Below are 19023 nucleotides of genomic sequence, written 5' to 3'. Positions count from 1 at the left end.
GTGCATATTATTTCACTGAATCTTCACAATGGCTCTGCTAAATTGTACGGTCGATTCCATTTTAAAATATAAACAGGGGGCCCGTACCTGCAAGATTGCCCGGACATAATTATTAAAAGAACTCTAGCACTGTCAAAGTTCCTGGTTTGGATGAGAGATTACATAGTAAACATAGAAATCAGGAAACTGAGATGCAGAGAGATTAATAACTGACTAATATCATGTTCATCCTTGGTTGATTCTGTATTGGAATCGAGTTATGCATGAATATAAGTCATTCTCTTCTCATTGCTCAGCACTGCATCAGAGCCGGCGAAGTCAGCAGGTGTTTTCAGGAGAGTAATTCAAAGATGAAGAAGTATGGCCAGCCCAAATAGGAATGTCAAATATTCTAAAATGCTACATTAGAAAACCACCCCTCTAGATTTCTCTGCTCCCAAGGATCTGCTCTTAAAGGCAAATTCTTTTAGAAGAAGTAATACTTCAACTATGAATTCATACTAAAGTAACAACGAATGCTCGTTGAGAGGGAAACAGAGCAGATGAAGAGAAACAGGAAGTGATAGGGGCTGGAGACGGGAAAGAGGGAACATAGTGGAATGGAATCTGTCAACATGGATGGAAGTTCAACAATTGGGAACGCCAGTCTATTTCATAATGTAAGTCTTGATGTTATAGTCCAAGGGAAGAACTTCCTAATAAGGTTAAGAATGGGGGCGCCTGCGGGCTCAGTCGGTTGAGCATCCTACTCTTGGTGTCAGCTCAGGTCTTGATTCCAGGGTCGTAGGATTGAGCCTCCACGCTTTTTAGCACAGAGCCTACTTATGATTCTTTCTCTCATGCCCCTGCCCCTTTCTCCCACTCGCACACACACTCTCTCTCTCCAAAAAAAACAAAAAGAAAAGAAAAAAAAAAAATACTACGGGATCTGGCAAACACTGGCTGCCAGTAGGGGGCAATATGGAGCAGGAACGGGTCAGGGACCGGAGAGAGCCGAAGGGCCCCAGTGGGAGGAGTTACCGGCAGGAAGAGGGACAATGTCTTCATGGAAGCATTGAGACTGCTTTCCCAACTCATAGGATATAGGCTACAGTTTAATCAGGTCACGGTGTAACTGGTTGTGACAGATGCTTTTACTATTTAAAGCAGAATAGGGAAGAAAAGAAAGCAGAGGGAGGGGAAGTATTTTACAAATGTGACTACGCGACAGGAGAATTGAGGGTGCAAGAGAGGGGAGCAAATTTGTTTTCCAGGAGAGGCCGGAAAGGCCTCTGAAGAGCAGAGTGAGGTAGGGTTATTTGCTGAGCCACTCAGGAGCCCGAAAGAAGCATTCCGACATGTGTAAGCTCGGAAGCGTAGGTGGAAAAGAGTTCAGAATGATGCTAATCGCTAAAGCTCCCTCTTGGCCAACAGGAGGCAGGAAAGGATAAAGGCAATGATTTGACCAAGCCAAGCTATCAAGGCACCGAGGCAATTATTTACTTCACTGGTGTCTTTCAAGGGAAGGCAAAAGCTGTAGTTCTTTTTAAGGTACACGCGTGGACATTCAGAGCTCTGTTCCGGCAGTCTTTCCAGATGTCTGTTATACACATATTCCTCCCAGCAGTGATTATCAATTATGTGGCTTACAAATGCAATCTGTTCTCCCTGCTGGAAGAAATAGAGGCAACATATCCTCAAAACACCACCACCAACCCCACACCTCTCTGCCCTTTGGGTTAATGGAGAAGATGACAGTTTCCTAAAATGGCAGGAATGACCCAGGAAGCAATGTGAAAAAGGTCTCAGAAGAGCAACAAGTATGGAAGGACCTTTAAGGAAAAGTAAACGGGAGGAGGTGAAAAGAAAGAAAAGAATTCAAGGTCCACATCACTCAAGAAACTCCGAGGCTCCATGACGGGGTTGCTCTGGTTGCAGAAGTACAGATCAAACGTGGCTTAAAACCTCCTGCTCTTTTTCGGTTCTGTCTTGGGGCCAACTCCAATGCAGTGCCACTATGGCTTCATCTGGCGAAACTGAGCATGGCAATCTTTCATCTGTGGCCAGTGGAGGAAGAAGAGGGCCATGTGGCAGAATGGCTGTCCCCTGGGGACAGGAGAAAGAGGACGATCTCTACAAAAGGCGGGTGGACTGAAAAGTCCTAAGTCCAGCAGAAGAGATGATGGGCGTCTCTAAGCTAACATTCTATCTAACAAGCTTGTTGTGAAGGTCAAGGGACATTTAGAACATTTTATAATCTGTAAAATACTAAATGTGTATTATAAATGTGAGGTAGTGCTTACTTTATATGAGACTGTCCAGATTTAATATCTCTGCTAACCTTTGGAAAGGTGAACCCACCTAACTGCTATTGACTTGGAATGACACAGATGGGGACACCGCCAGTGAATTAGGAATAGGGAGATACGTCCAGAACACAGATCACAGCAGGTCAGTGTTTTCCTAAAACGAATGAAACCAAAAATCTTAAAGCAGTAATGGGCTCCAAAAGACACGATAGAATTATGTGTGGATTTTCCACATAAGCATTCCTTTCCCCGCAGTTTTGTCATAAACTGACCCCTGACATCAAGGTGGCAGCAAATGGATGTATTGTGAGGACGCAAAACCTAAACTCCGTTTTATACATGTGTGCCAATCTGTTATCTGAACGTATATTCGCATTATAATCCGATTTTCTATGGATTCCAAAACTCAATCTCTCCAAAATATATTTGAGGAATACATTTAAATAAATGATAAAACATGAAGCAATATGTTCAATTTTCTTTTTCTTTCTTTCTTTCTTTTTACTTTTCTTTTCTTTTTTTTTTTAGAGAGAGAGGGAGGGGCAGAGGGACAGACAGAATCCCAGGCAGGCTCCACACTCATCACAGAGCCTGAAGCAGGGCTCTACCCCAAGACCCTGAGGTCAGATCAGGTCCTGAGCCAAAATCGAAAGTCAGACGTTCAACCAACAGAGCCACCCGGGCGCCCCTGAGGCAATGTTAATCAACATAATGCTGAATTTGTTATTTTCTGTATTTGTATAATTGGTGAGTTATATTATTTTATCCTTCTGTTAGTATATGATCTTCTTGCTTTCATGGGCTTATATGGTGTATGTGTCAGATGATTCTTGCCAATAGTGAAATAAAAAATATATCTTCAGCAAATATATAAATATATATATATTTATAGATATATAAATACATATTTATATATGAATGTAAGCAAAAAAGACATACATAAATATAAATGTATATAATATAAATGAATAAATAAAAATATATAAACTCTCTGCTTCCTTTACCCATCTTTAAGACATGTAACATTTTGCTGCACTAACAAAAAATCTATTTTTAAAATCAACACGAACTATTAGCCATTTATACCTTAGTATGAATTTCAGTCAACATGGCTCTTCTCTCAAGAGCATTCACACATGAACTTTATAAGGGAGTACAAAGTCTGTTTATTGTGAAAATAACCGCATGTAGATTTCTTTTTTTTTCCTTTTTGCTTTTTTTTTTTTTTTTTTTTCTTGTAGAGGAAATAATCCCCCTCTCTGATGCTTGCTACCTTGCTTCATACATTGGTCATCAATTAGGGTTAAGGCACATGGGTGTCTTATGTGTACATTCAGAGGCAAAGCAGCCCATGAGGAGTGGAGATATAATCAGTTGTGTGATGGTCCTAAACAGGTAGATAGTATGGGATGGAGCAGGGGAGGAAATGCTATGCAACCATAAGCAGTATGCCGCCGATAAACAAAAGAGGTCTTTGGGACCCAAAAGGTAAGTAACTAAAACCGCAGAATAACAAATATTGATACAATGGGCCAGATGCAAGTGTAAATCTATAACTAAAGCACCGACGATGCTTTCTCCCAGCCAACGACTACATCACGACTTCATCTCAATGCACAACAATGTAGCAACAGTCAGAAGTTGCTAGTCAAACAACTTAGGAAGGCATAAATTTTCTTTATAGTCCTTTGCTTTTCAAATAACTTTCTTTTTGGAAATACATTGTATCTATAAATCTATCTACATAAATACATAGGTAGAGACACTGACATTCTATGAAGTAGACAAACCTATTATAGAGAAAGCAAAAGCATTCTTCGAATCCCACCCTCCAGGTTAAAAAAATCAGGTCAGGGGCGCCTGGGTGGCTCAGTCGGTTAAGCAGCCGACTTGGGCTCAGGTCATGATCTCGCGGTCCGTGAGTTCGAGCCCCATGTCGGGCTCTGTGCTGACAGCTCAGAGCCTGGAGCCTGTTTCAGATTCTGTGTCTCCCTCTCTCTGACCCTCCCCTGTTCATGCTTTGTCTCTCTCGGTCTCAAAAATAAATAAACATTAAAATTTTTTTTTTAAAAAATCAGGTCAACATTTTAGAAGTTTAATCTCACATACCTCACTCTCATATATGAGTGTATAAATAGGTAAGTATCTCTAAGTAATTCAAAGTAGCATCCTGTACTATTTTAAGACAAATAAAAAAGGCTTCAATATAGCTACTTGAATGAGGACAAAAACACCGAAAGACTATTGATGTTTCTTGGTAGGAGACAGAGTCCTAAAAAAATCCAAGACAGAAAAAAATTGGCAATTTTTTAAAATTTGCATTTAAAGCTACAGTATCTGGTGGCTTCCAGTTCTGAAAGGTTAGGGAGGAAAGGCAAACGTCTGTTTAGTTCCCAGAATTTGGTATTTTACATTCTTGTAAAATTTATACAAATTTATATTAATTCTATAAAATTTATACTTTGTTCCACAACCTTAGTTCGTAAACTGTTTAGTTATGGTCTATCTTTAAGTGGATTCACTGCTCAGCACTAGGCATTTGGCCATGGTTTTTTTTATTATTTTTATTTCATGCATCTTATTGTTGGTTATATCGTATTATTTGCATTTCCAAAGAGGTTATATGCTTGAGATGACCTGACTTGTCCAGATTCTCTGGGTATAAAATCCACACAACCCTTTCTGAGGAAATATTTTGTGACTTTCTCTCATTCAAGTTGATCTCCCAATGTCAGGATACTTTCTTTAGGGAATATTGCATCCTCTTGACATCCAGGAATGTATGTGATATTTCTTTTCTCTTGTAGATTTTGCCCCAAATTTACTAGCCTGCATTACAATTATTATTTGGGTATGGCCAGTTTCTTGATTCATGATTTTATACATATATACATACATACATATATATAATATATATATATATCTATATATATATATATACACACACACACACTTATACATACATATATATATATATATATATACTGTTCTATATATATATATAGTTTTATACATATATATATTGTTTTTCTTGTTTATCTTTTAGTGACTTATGGAAAAGGAATGAATTAAAAGTCTCATTACTTGACATCTGTAAGCAAAATTTTTGATGAATTATAGTAACTTACCAACTCTCATGACCATCATCTGACAAAAATCATATTATAAAAGGAGCAGTTACATAAATGCAGAGAATAGACTGGTGGTTCCCAGGGGCGGGGGGCTGGGGCGGTGAATGAAAAGGGTGAAGAAGGTCAAAAGGTATCAATTTCTAGTCATAAAATAAGTAAGTCAAGCTAACTATAGTTAGAAATACTGTGCACATATTTCTAAGTTGCTAAGAGTAGATCTTAAGAGTCCTCATCATGGGCAAAAAAAGTAACTACACATGGTGAGAGATGTTAACTAGACTTGTTGCAGTGACCAATTTGCAATATAGACGTGTATAAAATCATTATACTGTACACGCGAAACTAATATGTTTGATGTTAATTACACCACAATTAAAAAAAAAAAAACAACAATCTGGTCACTGTAAACAAAAGCAGCTAATTAATACTACTTTCCAAAACAGTATATATTTTAAAATTTGTATTCCTCCACTTTTGCTGGCGTATCTCTGACTTTTACCAAGTCTCTTTACTAATCCAGGACTCTTCATACACCTGTGAAGTTCTGTATATATTATTCTCCCTTTTTTCTTAGCTATTTTATTCTCCCTTTGGTCTTTCTGAATCTCTCTGATATCTCTTTCTCTCTTTTCTGATGTCCCTCTTTTTCTTCCTTCCCTTTCTTTTTTACTTCTCCTTTTGGGTTTTCCCCTATTCTCTTTTTTTTTTTTCACCTTTGCTTCTTTATGTTATTTTTTTCCTCCCTATTTCCTTCCCTCCCTCCCTTACCTTCTTCTTTCTATTTTTACTCACTCTTTTTTTTATTAAACTGAGTGTGAAATGAGTTTAGTATTTCCTGTTTTAGTGAATAAAAATTATGGCCCTGTGGGATGATTCACATTTATCCAAGAAAAGTGTTTCTTTCCTTTTTAAGTTGTCATTGATTGTTATTCATATCAGTCTTCCTTTGAAGCGAGAGATTTTTAAGTTGCTGTTCTCAATCATCTTTTATTCTCTCTGGATTGCTGCCTACTTTGAAATTACCATTTACTAATTAATAGTATTACTTTAAAATCCCAAACTCAAGTTTTAGTTGCAATTGTGTAACTATTTTTCATGTGGCTTTAATAACAAAATTAAATTCTGGGCACTGGGGGCAGAAAGTACCAAGGGTAATTTTTTATCCTATCTTTTCAACAGATACTCTTTATATATTACTAAAAATAGAAATAAAAATAGTGAATATAGTATTCTTTGATTCATCGTATACACATTTGAAATCAATTCGTTTCATTTTATTATTTCTTAATGTTTATTAAAAATATTTTTAATGTTTATTTATTTTTGAAGGAGAGAGAGACAGAGCATGGGCAGGGGAGGGGCAGAGAGAGAGGAAGACACAGAATCTGAAATGGGCTCCAGGCTCCGAGCTATCAGCACACAGGCCGACGGCAGGGCTCCAACTCATGAGACACGAGATCATGACCCGGGCCGAATTCGGACACACTTAACTGACGGAGCCCTCAGGTACCCAGAAATCAATTACCTTTAACTTTGGTCTAAATGATTTTCCAATGAACAAGAACTTCCTTAACTCATAATTTGTACATCATCTGGAATCCAGTACCCCATACAACTCTAAAAATTCCTCCTCCTTTATTTACCATCTCTTGCTTCCGGCCCGAATTTTCCTCTATCACTCCCTGGCAGTGACTACAAAAGAGGTTTATAGTAGCTAGGAGTTAACAGAAGTGGACAGAACGAAAAAGGTATCTGCTAATAGCCATTGTGCAATAAAATAGACGTCGGAAATGCAGTTTTAAATATGACGCGTTCTTTCTCCGCGCACGTATTGACGAAGGAGATGAAATGTGCCTTACCTCCTCGCTTGTTGATCTTGGCATAGCCAGGAGAATAGCTCCCAGATGTGGAGGACGAGCTGCTGAAAGCCCCATGGGGGAGTCCAGACACGAGTGGCTCGTCGCATTTTTCTGAAAAGAAGAGAAAAGAACAGAGAGATTAAATATCTTTCGACGACGACGCGTGTGTTTTAGTCAAAACAGTGGTCGGATACAATACAAACATAAAAATCTGTGCAACCACATTTAGCAAGTGGTCAGAAGGGAGACAGCTCGACTGTGGTCATTTGAACACCCGAGTTTTAAGAGCTGGACCTACGACAAAATGCTTTATGCGAAAGGGCCCCAGGGCAGACCTGCCGTCTAGGAATCCCGAGGAAAGGTGGTGGTGCTGATTTAACAAGCTTTGGGAAGGCTGACAGCCTCTGGAAATCTTTAGGGATTTATTCGTTATAAGGATAGAGGATAGAAACATTGATTGCAAACACAGAGATTGAACGAGGGAAGGCCAGGAGACATCCTACCACAGCTGAAAGGCAGAGAAACAGGTGTCACCCTGAAAAGTACTGCCATCTGGAAAACTAACCAGTTCCCATCATTCTAGACCAGTCAACTGCTTTGGAACCAAGCGACCCCTCATTTCTTTCCTTCACTTGGCTTCAGTGGCCCTTAAGCTTTTGTTTTTCCTCCTTCCCCACTACTGCTTGCTTTCTGATTCCTTTCATGGATCGGTCTCATTTTCCTCATGCCTCCACGTTAAAGTGCCCAGGACTCAGCTCTTGGATCTCCTCTCATTCTGCACCTGCTCTCCGGGAGACTGCATCAGGGGCCGCGCGTTCTCATTCTGGAATACCCCAAATCCTACCCCCTCATATCACCTGGTCCAAGCAGCCACCAGTGATCACTGTTGTGAAGGACCGGACAGTCTTCCTGCCTCCTCCCTTGCTTTTCTATCGTCCTGCACCCAGCAGCCTGAGGGACATTTGCACACCTAAGTGGCTAAGTGGCTGCTAGGCTCACGACATCTCCTGGCTTCTGCTCTCAATCTCTCAGAATAAAGTCTGAAGCCCCCAGTGGCCCACAGCCGCCACAAGACTGGCCGCATCTCTCTCTGGCATTCTTGTCCATTGCTGTCTACCACCAGAGCCCCCTGCCTCTTATTGCAACATCAGGCCAGCTCCTGCTGTGGCCTTTGCTATTATTCTTCCAGCTACCATGAGGCTCCTCCCTCTGGTCTCTCTGCTCACAACGTCACCTTTCACCGCTGCGGACAGACTTCCGTAGTCTACCCAGCTAACGAGCATGATGCGACCATCACTCTCCTTACCTACTCCTTGCTTTCTGCTCCTTCATAGCTCTCAGAGCCACCACACATGTATGTTTTTACTCATTTAATTGTTTGGTTTCCTTTCTCTCCCACTAGACTGGAAGCTGTGTGGGAATCAAGTTTTTGATAGTTTGCCTAATGCTTACTCTCCAGTTACGTGAACCACACCTGGCACCTGGTACACACTCTAAAAACATTTGTAGGATGAATGAGTGAGTGAACGAACGACAAGAAGAGCCACCTAAACCTGAGAACCGCAGCGTCCCAAAACACACTGCTGACTTACAAGATGGCGCAACACCTCATCGTCAAGAGAGGTGGGTCTTAAATAGCCAACACATGTTTTTTACACATGCTCAGTTGTCTGTTTAATAAGACAGAGAGTTACACTACATATTCTAGAATGCTTGCTACCTCAGATCTTTATAAACAGAAGAAAACTTCAGCAACAGAAGGAATGAACTCGTTTTCTTGAAAAGTCACTCAAGTGGAGGGAAGTCCCAGTGATGCTGGAGAAATGAGTGATGATTCATTATCTCACCACTCAAGTGTGTACAAATCCGAAGTTAAAAATGAACATCTCCACCCTCGTAAAATATAGTTAGATTTCTTATTTTCCTTTGTTATACTGCAAGTGCCTCTGGGAAATATGGCATATGCATATGAATATATTCCCCCAGGAAGCTAAATGTAAAACAATGAAAAAATGAACATCAAATTTATTTATTTTTATTTTTTTATTATTTTATTTTATTTTATTTTATTTTATTTTATTATTTTATTTTATCTGAGAGAGACAGCGTGTGTGTATGCACATGCATGAGCGGGGGAGGGGCAGAGGGTGAGACAGTGTTAAACAGGCTCCACACTCAGCCACACGGGGGCTGCATCCCATGACTGACCCTGGGATTATGACCTGAACCAAAATCAAGAGTCGGGACACTCAACTGATTGAGCCACCCAGGCGCCCCATAAAATTTATTTAAGGTTTCAGTTCACAAAGTGAAAGTCTACAGTGAAGGATTTTGTATTAAATAAAAAAAAATTTTGCTATTCAGTGTAGTTGCCAGGGAGCACAAATACAAAACCTTGATTTTGAATCTGCTGACTCTTTTGAGTCTAACTTTTTATGATCTTGGGACAAAAGTTTTGCATTTATCTGGAGTCATCATTACTCCGAAATTTTCCCTTCTATTAGGAATGTGCTAACGTTCATTCATGTCTGTCTCACTCATTCAAACGTGCACCCAGCGCCTATGCTGGGCCAGGGGTAGCAAATGCAGCCGCAGATAATATTGACAACATGCCTGTCACGGAATTTATGTTTTAGTGGAAACCAAAAACTAACTAAAACAAAAACAAAAAAATAGGTAAAAGCATAAAAGGTTATAGTATGAGATGGTGACGAATACTCTGGACACATTAAATATGGAAGAAGGGGCAGGTAGTTGGGGGGTAGGGTAGAGGTTGAGAGCGGCTGTTTTTCGCTGCTTTGTCAAGGAAAGTCTCTTTGATTAGGTGACATCTGAGTAGTCATCTGAAGGAAATGAGGTGAACTCTTAGAAATCAATAAAACCACGCGGGGAGAAACGTCTTCCAGTCTAAACCTGCTCGATAGGGCAAGCTTATACCCGATAACGAGCGATGCATTTTCCAAAAGGGAACATTCAATGCATAGAGTTGCGTTGAAAGTAATTAAAATGAAGTTAATGAATAATTGATTAAATGATCCATTAGCTAGTTGCAATTTAGAATTTAAATATAGCATTTATAAAACCTGAACATAGTGTATCCTTATTACATTTAAATATTTTTCACTTCCACCACAAATCGATCATCTTCGTATCAAATTTTAAATTTTTCACTAATTAAAAAAAAATCATGGGGCGCCTCGGAGCCTGGAGCCTGCTTCAGATTCTGTGTCTTCCTCTCTCTCTCTCTGTCCCTTCCCCTGCTCATACTCTTTCAAAAATAAATAAACATTAAAATTTTTTTTAAAAAAAGAATGCTACATGTTCTGTATGTTCTCCTGGAAGGCTTTACTAACAAATACCAAGATCTCGATAAATGCCTTGTACTGTTCTGGCCACTTTAGGCAATAAAAAAATATAGCCCATTTCCCCATGAGTCCAATAATACATGGACCCACATAAAGTAACTAAGCAGGAAACAAGGGCATAATATCACTTTGTAATTCAGTGCTGAACAAAATATAATCAAGTACTGAAAGAAACAAATTTAAAACGCAGGGCTGTTGTTTAGCGAATTGCTTGCTATTCTTGCTCCATCATAAATACATGACCTTGACTATGTCACTGACCTTCCTTTCTACAGATGACTCACTCATCATATGAGCACATTAGTTAAGTTTCTCTCAAACTCTAAAACTTTCAAGCACTTTCAAGTACAGGAGTCCACAAACTATGTCCTACAGGCCAAATGTGGACCCTGGCTCGCTTTTGTAAATAAAGTTTTATTGGAACACACCCAGGCCCTCTTCTTTATGTATTATCTATGGCTGTTTTCAAATCCACAGCAGAATGTCACAAACAGAGACGATATAACCTCGCAAGCCTAAATATTTACTATCTGATCTTTGACAGAAAAAAAGTTTCCCAACCTCTGGTCTAGCATTAATAAATAGTCCAGATATCCACAAAGAAGAATGATTAATCATCATTTGTGGTATCAGGTAACATATAAATAATGACTATAACCTTAAGAATGAGGGAATGTAGATAGATAGAAAGAGGTTTAAGAAGATTCTAGAAAGAGGGAACAGCTCAAGCAAAATCATGGAGGCCACAACGGGCATCGAATTTCCCAGGATGGTTGCAGCAGCCCTGCTGTGCATGTACATAGCGTATACGGATTATTATGATGAACTCTCCATTTTTATTTCCAACTGTAATAATCGTTATTACATATTACTTATTCCAAAGAGCTTGCTTGTTATGTTAGAACATGTGTCTTAATATTCTGCAGACATTAAATATTAGTAAATCAGGCAAATCCCTGGAGAAAGTTAGAATTTTTATAGGGGAGGAGGAGGTGTGGGGGGCGGTGGTTGCTAACATTTGAAATAATTTAGTATTATATCTTCCCATATTGGGATGTCTTCCAAAACTACGGCCACACAGCTACGGCAAATATTTGGTCTCCAGTGTATTCCTCTTCCAGGGAATCTTGGATGAAAACTAAAGAAGCAGATGGGCCTTGGGTTTTATTTTCACACAATTTCAGTCAGTCAGGAAGTCAGACTAACTGGAGGAATTCTGTACTAATTCAAGCTGGAACAGAGGAGATTATCGGCAAATAAAGATCAAATGCTTGTTGCCCTTCCCCTCGGAAAGCGTGGCTGACAGGGACGGATCTGTATTGGCAAAGGGATATGGGCAAGATTCTGCAAGGTCAAAGAACTTTAGAATGCATCTAACCGACATTAAAGATGGCATTCAAATGCATCTCTGATCGAAAGGAATATCAGAGAAAAAATAAATAGAAACAAAGATAAAAGTAATGTCGGGGAATTTTCACAACACAGTGCCTTTTAAAATTATAGCAATGGGGGGCGCCTGGGTGGCTCAGTCGTGAAAGCATCCGACTTCGGCTCAGGTCATGATCTCACGGTCCGTGAGTTCGAGCCCCGTGTCGGGCTCTGTGCTGACAGTGGGGAGCCTGGAGCCGGCTTTGGATTCTGTGTCTCCCTCTCTCTCTGCCCCTTCCCTGCTCATGCTCTGTCTCCCTCTCTGTCTTGCAAAAACAAATACAAATGTTAAAAAATTTTAAAAATAAAATAAAATTGTAGCACTTAGCATATACGTCTTCTATCACACATTTGGAAACATGAGCCTGCTGCACAGAACACAAGAACAACAAAGGACTCCGGAACCAGGGTTCTCAGGACGGAAACTCTACCAACATCCCCATTCATACTTCACTGAAAACAAAAACACGAACAAACAAACAAAAAAACGACTGTGAAAGGCTCATTGTCAGAGAAATACATCCCTGGGTGGACTCTTAAAGTCTGATGCCTTCAACTTCTAACTTTAGAAGCTGGAGCTACATTACCTCCGCCTGCAGATGTGTGCCCTGCCTCAGGTTTTATGACCCCTCCTCTCCATGGTCAGGACAAATTTAAGAGGCCAGCTGTCCGTCTGGCCTCCTCTCTCTCCAGTCAATGCGCTTCTGCCTTGCTCCTTCTGGCCAAAACTACCTCGAATCACAAGCTGAATCACTGGGATCTGTACTCTCTCCGGCAGCCCCGGGAGTATCTCGGGTCCTTCCAGAGATGTTCTGTCTCCCCGTCACATTCACGCCAGGGGCCTGCGTCCCGTCGCAGGGCTCCAAGTCGGCCTCTGGCTCCGCAATTCCCTTGTGCCCTGTCTGCCCACCCACAGGCCTGACTGCTGCGAATGATCTTATTCCCCGGCCTGAGTACGCAACTACCCGTGAAGCCACTTCGTGGGCACTGTGTCCGACGTACCGCTTGCTGTGCCGTCCCCTGATCCCATTTGCCCGACCTCCTAGACAACAGGCTGTTGGCTGCCGTGCTTCAAAGGCATCGGGGGAGACCCCATGAACAACTAAAGCATGCTCTCTCGTCTGGCCTCGTGGAGAGTTGCAGCATTTGAATGAGTAGGAGACTGAAGTCTCCACTCAGGCACTTCTTGGCTCATCACCGAGGTCAGTCTACCTCCTGCGGGGCTTCAGAGACTCTTAAGCAGCGTCGCTTTGCACACTGTGACCAGGGAGAGACTTGTATGGGATCCAGCACACCTGTTGGTCAGAGGCTCTATTCCCAGGACTGTGATTCCTTTTTTTTTCCCCCATTTCCTTTTCAATAAAGAAAAAAAGAGAGAAAGAGGAAAAGAAAGAGAGAAAAGAAGGAAGAGAGGGAGGGGGGAAAGGCACACGGTGCGAACGATAACCTTAAAGATGTTTCCTAACAGCTGTGCCACACAGCACTCTTTTTACTTCCCATAAATTTGGGCAGCTGATCACAGAAGTATTTTGTTTTGATGCACTTAGAAACATGGCGCTTTGTCTCTCATCAGTGGGCATTACTTGAACAGGCCCCAGGTTTTTCACCTCGGGATTTTGCTAACTTTGGCATTCTGTTAAGAAGCAAAACACAAACTTACATCATTCCATATGTCGTCTGTGGAAATCTCAGACCCCGATTACTTCTCTTTATAGAAACGGCGCCATCATATCTGGAGGCTAAGCTTTGTTTAACAACTTATGTAATATTCAAAGACTGTTACTTCTTAATACCATACAATATTCTCTTTCAGTATTTTTTTTCGTAAATTTTGTTTACATAGTTGACGTCCACTGGTTTTTATCTTAGCGCTGTCTAATAAATATTTTCTTGGGGTAGATATTTAATGTGTTGCCTGTCACAGAAATACTCAATGATTACTGTTGATATTCACTTATTTACAGATTTTGGTATAATGGTCTCTACTGTACCTCACTCATGGGAGTCCAATTTGCTTTCAGAGACATTATTAGGTTGAAGTTTCCCTAATAGCACCAAAGAGAGAAGACGCTGTGCACAGACAAAAGATCCAGATTTTATTTCCGGCAGTGAATTTGAACGACTTAATTCACTTCCCTCTTACCCACCGTCTCCTCGGTTTTTCCATTATTTCAAAAGTTCTTTCCCAGTTTTGAATCAGTTGTTCTATGATTTTCAAATCATGGCAAGAGAGATTATGTGGTTAGGAAATCAGTGTCATAGGAGTACAGTGGAAAAATATTTGCTCTTCCTTTGGGCAAAACACCATTGACTCTAACTCATCCCTTACTTTATATATTTTCGCTTAAACTATATTTTCTTCCATTTGTTTCATAGTTCACACACTGCTTTGTGTACCTATTCCTCTGGCTTCCCTTGTCTACTCTCTGTTACTGAAAATAAGGTCCATTATTTTCCCGATCCTATAAAATTCCACACAAAACAGAGAAAGAAAGGACTCTCATAATCCACAGAAGTAATCACTATTACTAGTTTTCACAGACACACACACACACACACACACACACACACACACACACAGAGCATTTAATATCACAGATACGTATACAGAAACAAGAACATTTAAAATCTGGTCTCAAGCATACTTTTTTACTCAATAATTACAGACATTCCCAGACAAATATGTTCTCATTGTTATATATTTCATTTTGTAAATAAATATTTTATTATTTATTTAGGATCTACATAGCAGAATTAAGTTGTTTTGCAAGGAAAAGGGTGCGAGAATACATGAGTGTTAGATCATCGGTAAAAACTTTATATAACTGAGAACTGTTTTTCCAGACCATCTATACAAGAATTGATTTGGTTTGTTTACCTACTGCACAAAAGGACTATGATGGACAGCAGTCACGAAGGGAAATACAATTAGCTTGTCATCAAGTGCTAATTTAGGAGAAAGCTAAGGATAATCAAACTGGACTTAAGTCAACGGAGTGTACCTATCAGATACACAGTGAAAATCAGTAGGCGAAAAAACGGAAACCTATCTCGCCCTCTTTTTCTTCTCACTGAATCCCTCCTGTGTACTCCCCAATGGAAGTGAGTCCATTTATTTTTTGTTTATCTTCCATTCAATGTGACAAAGCCCAGTGGGCTGCCATATGCATTATAGTACCTTTGGCTGAATGAGACAGTTGTCTCCTCTTCCATCTCAATCCTTGCCATTTGGGCCCCCATCAGTATTGTACGGTAGAGACCATTATACCAAAAGCAGTAACTAAATGAATAGCAACACTTATCATTTATTGAGTATTTATGTGACAGGCAACACATTAAATATTTTGAGACAACTATTTCACTGAGTTATTACAGTAAGCTTTTGACATAGGTAGCATTTCCATTTTACAGATGAGGATGCTTGAGAGCTCACAACCAAAGAATATTGGGGCTGGAACAAAAACGGAGTTGGGCCTGATGGCAAGGCTTAATGCTTTTGAGGTTCACATATCAAGGACACGCCACCTCTCAACTCACTTCAGATAAGATCTATGTTCCGTTGAGTTTATTCCTGGGCTATGCAGATATCCTAATAATATTGCAATGGTCAGATTTTTCTCATCATCTCTCACATTGATCCCAGGAATGTCTTGGTGTAAGACCTCAGTATTTATTGGAAACTTATTTCCTGCTTCAACCTTTATCTCCCTAAAATCTATTTTCTTCAGAGTTGCCAGATGGATCTTTTAAAAATAGGGATCAGATTAAGCCATGCCCTGACAACTTCCCAATGGCTTCCCCTCACATTTAATATGAAATCCAAACTCTGAGGAAGCCTTTGATGGCCTGCCCCTCAGGCATCTCGGGTGTTACTTTATTTTGCTCTTTTCCTCTGTGTCAGGAAGCTAGTTTAGCTTCACTCTTTTTCCTCCCTTCTGGACACACTCAGCACACTCCAGCTCGAGGTTCTTGCTAGCCTTTCTGCCCCCTGGCTAAAATTCTCTTTACCACATCTAAAGAAGGCTGGCCCCACTCCCTTCTGGCCTCAATTCGAACAACACCTCTTCTTTTTCATCGAAATTATCCAATTCAACTGCTACCCTCATACCTTCCAGATACTACTTTCTATTTGATCACACTATTTTGTTGTGTTCATGGCAACAATCACAATCTAACATCACGCTTAGTTATTTATTTTTTAAATTTGCTTATTACTTTTCTTGCTGACTGGGACTATAAATACCATGAGAATAGGGTATGTGTCTATCTCATGGAGGCTCTATTCCCGGGGCCTAAAAACCTGGCACGCAGCACAGAAAGATTCCGCGAGCCAGTGAAGTACTTACAATGATAGGAAATAAATACCTCTAAAAGTGGAGGCAAAATAGTTCCTAGTTTTGGCCCCTGAAAGGTATTCGCTTTATCCAGCTAAGGGACAGTTTTGCATTTTTCCATTTGAAAAAATGCAGACAGTTAGCTTCACACCATGAAGTTATGCACAGACCTTCCTCCACGCATCCCGCATAAGAAAAGATCCTCACTCTCATCTTTACCAACTTAAAATGACTTGTAGGTTGGAAACCCTGGAATTATACAGAGGGTTTGTCTACATCATCAGTATATACCTCCAGAACTTTTAAAATATCTTGGTTCCACCAAATGGATTTTGGGGGAGTGGAAGCCATTGGCTTTTCTGGGTTAGCCTCTTTACGACTATCTTTTACTTTATTTTCAGAAGAACATAAGACTTTTGGTAGTTCTAATATAACGTTCTAATCCTGTTATCATTGAAAATCTACTGTGATAAGTATTTGTTTATATTTAGATCTCCTTTCCATAGGCGGGTCTCTTTTGAAAGGAAGGGGAGTTTTCACATTCTCCATGTGTTGAATACAGAGCACAGAGTGGGTATTCTTCATAAACTTAAAAAAAATATCGAACGCAATCAGCATCATAGCTTCTGACATGAATAAATTCATGCTTTTATCATAAAAAAATCAGATCAAATTTCTTTCCTTTTCCTCTTTGTCGGTCCAATAGCTGTGCTCAGAAAAAGATTTTAAATAGTATAGCTAGACCATCAGTCACGTTTGCAAAAATCATGGTTGTAAATCAAATTGGAAATTGTCCGGTCTGCATGTACCAAGGGCGAATTACTTTGAGACTTGTAGTTCAAATTTTGCTGGACATTTAACAGCTGCAGCATATTTCTGACAGATGGTATAACAGATGAATCGGTTTCAAATTATCTACTGAACTGTTACATACTAGAAAAAAATAGATTTGTGAGGCTTTTTAAAAAATAAGTTAAACTTTTTGTCTCCTCTAAATTGATCTTCTAATTTTACAGAAGTAAATCCCATCACGCAAAATAATAAAAAATCCATTTTTTACCCCTTATGCAGTCTAGAAAAGTTTTTGAAAATTTAATTCATATTACTTCATGCAAAAAAAAAAAAAGGAAATGGTATTTGAAAACAGAATCAACTATTGCCCTAGAACCGGGCAGAAGTTTAATCTCTAAAACAATGATGACACTGGCCTTTCTTCACTCAAATGCTACAGTCTCCTAAGAAGGCAGAGCTACCTGTTACACTTTTAATAAACCGACAACTTGAACAGTGTCAAGGTCAAATGCAGCATGACTAAATGCACTTGACCCCTCTTAAAGCCTTCATTGACGATCTTCCCACAGATGAGGCTCTTTTGGATTGCGTTTGTTGGTCCGCTGGCAAATGGCTCATTTTTTGCCTCTCTGGTTTCATTAACTGGTTAATTCAAAGACAGTGTTGAACAACGAGATGCATTGTACTTACTGACAACGAGTCCGTCTCCTAGACTAATTAACCACTTTTACTTTTAAATAATTGACTACAGTACTATAGATAAACATCCTAAAATGGTCCTGGCTCAAGTCACTTTAGATTAGATCATGGGCTCAATTGGTACAAAGTAAACAGTGGAGCACTGAAGAGTCAGTAAAGTGAGGCTGTGGAAAGAATGTTTTTAATTGACAATATTTATGGTATATTAAGTTAAAGAAAGTAGGCTCTGGATACTAATTTTATGAGATCTATATTTGTAGATGAATAAATGGCTAAAAGAATCTATAAACCAAAATGTTAACCATGGTGTCACATTGGTTGTGAGACCAGGTAAGTTTTATTTTCCTCTATGTTTTCTACTGTTTTGAACCATTCTTCAATTAGTGTGTATTGATTTTGTAATAAGATATGAAAAATAAATAGGATTCAGGATAACTGCCCAGTGATAATGAGCGCAAAGAAAATACGCTTCGTTTGTTCATCCAACAATTATGTATTTATTTATTTATTTGGCGGGGGTGGGGGGTGGCAGAGAGAGGGAGACAGAGAATCCCCAGCAGGCTCCATGCTGTCAGCGCAGAGCCCAATGCAGGGCTCTAACCCACGGGCCATGAGATCATGACCTTAGCCAAATCAAGACTTGAATGTTCAACCGACTAAGCCACCCAGGTGCCCCCACCAATATTTGAGTGCCCACAGTAAGGATATAACAGTGAACAACACAGAGGTTTATATTACAATAAATAACGAATTTAAAAATTCATGGTATGTAAGCAGGTGGTTGTTATCATGGGGGAAACAGAGCAGAGAAGGAAGATGAGGGTACGGTGGGTAGACGAAGGCCTTTTGAATTAGGGGTCTGCGAAGGCGTCGCTAATAAGACCACGTTTAGCAGAAACTTCACGGCGAAGAGAGAACCAGTCACATAGTATTATCTGGTACCTGATATCTGTGGGATGGTAGTTCCAGGACAAGAAAAGGAACGTCCTCACTTCCCAAAGGAGGAAGTCTAGAAGCAGGAGCAGGATGGGTGTGACCTCAGGGGACCCTGTGTGGTTGGAGCAGAAGGAGCATGGGGCAGACAAAAGCAAAGAGGTCAGGAAGACCACAGGGAGTGAGGGGGGGGG

The 19023-nt window shown here is 40.0% G+C and overlaps 1 protein-coding gene across 1 annotated transcript in view; it reads right to left on the bottom strand.

Moving 5' to 3' along the window:
* CNTNAP2 (contactin associated protein 2) overlaps positions 1–8561 on the bottom strand; it is a 1382613-nt gene extending 1374052 nt beyond the window's left edge. Inside the window, exons 1-2 of the mRNA XM_047837856.1 lie at positions 8513–8561; positions 7279–7389 (exon numbers count right to left, since the gene is read on the bottom strand). Coding sequence (XP_047693812.1) covers positions 7279–7389; positions 8513–8561 — 160 coding nt within the window. The remainder of the gene's footprint in view (positions 1–7278; positions 7390–8512) is intronic.
* Between the last annotated feature and the right edge of the window lie 10462 nt (positions 8562–19023).

The sequence above is a fragment of the Prionailurus viverrinus genome, chromosome A2, assembly GCF_022837055.1.
Source record: "Prionailurus viverrinus isolate Anna chromosome A2, UM_Priviv_1.0, whole genome shotgun sequence".
NCBI classification, from domain to species: domain Eukaryota; kingdom Metazoa; phylum Chordata; class Mammalia; order Carnivora; family Felidae; genus Prionailurus; species Prionailurus viverrinus.
The sequence above is the reverse complement of the archived record's forward strand: the minus strand, read 5'-3'. Positions and strand labels throughout refer to the sequence as shown.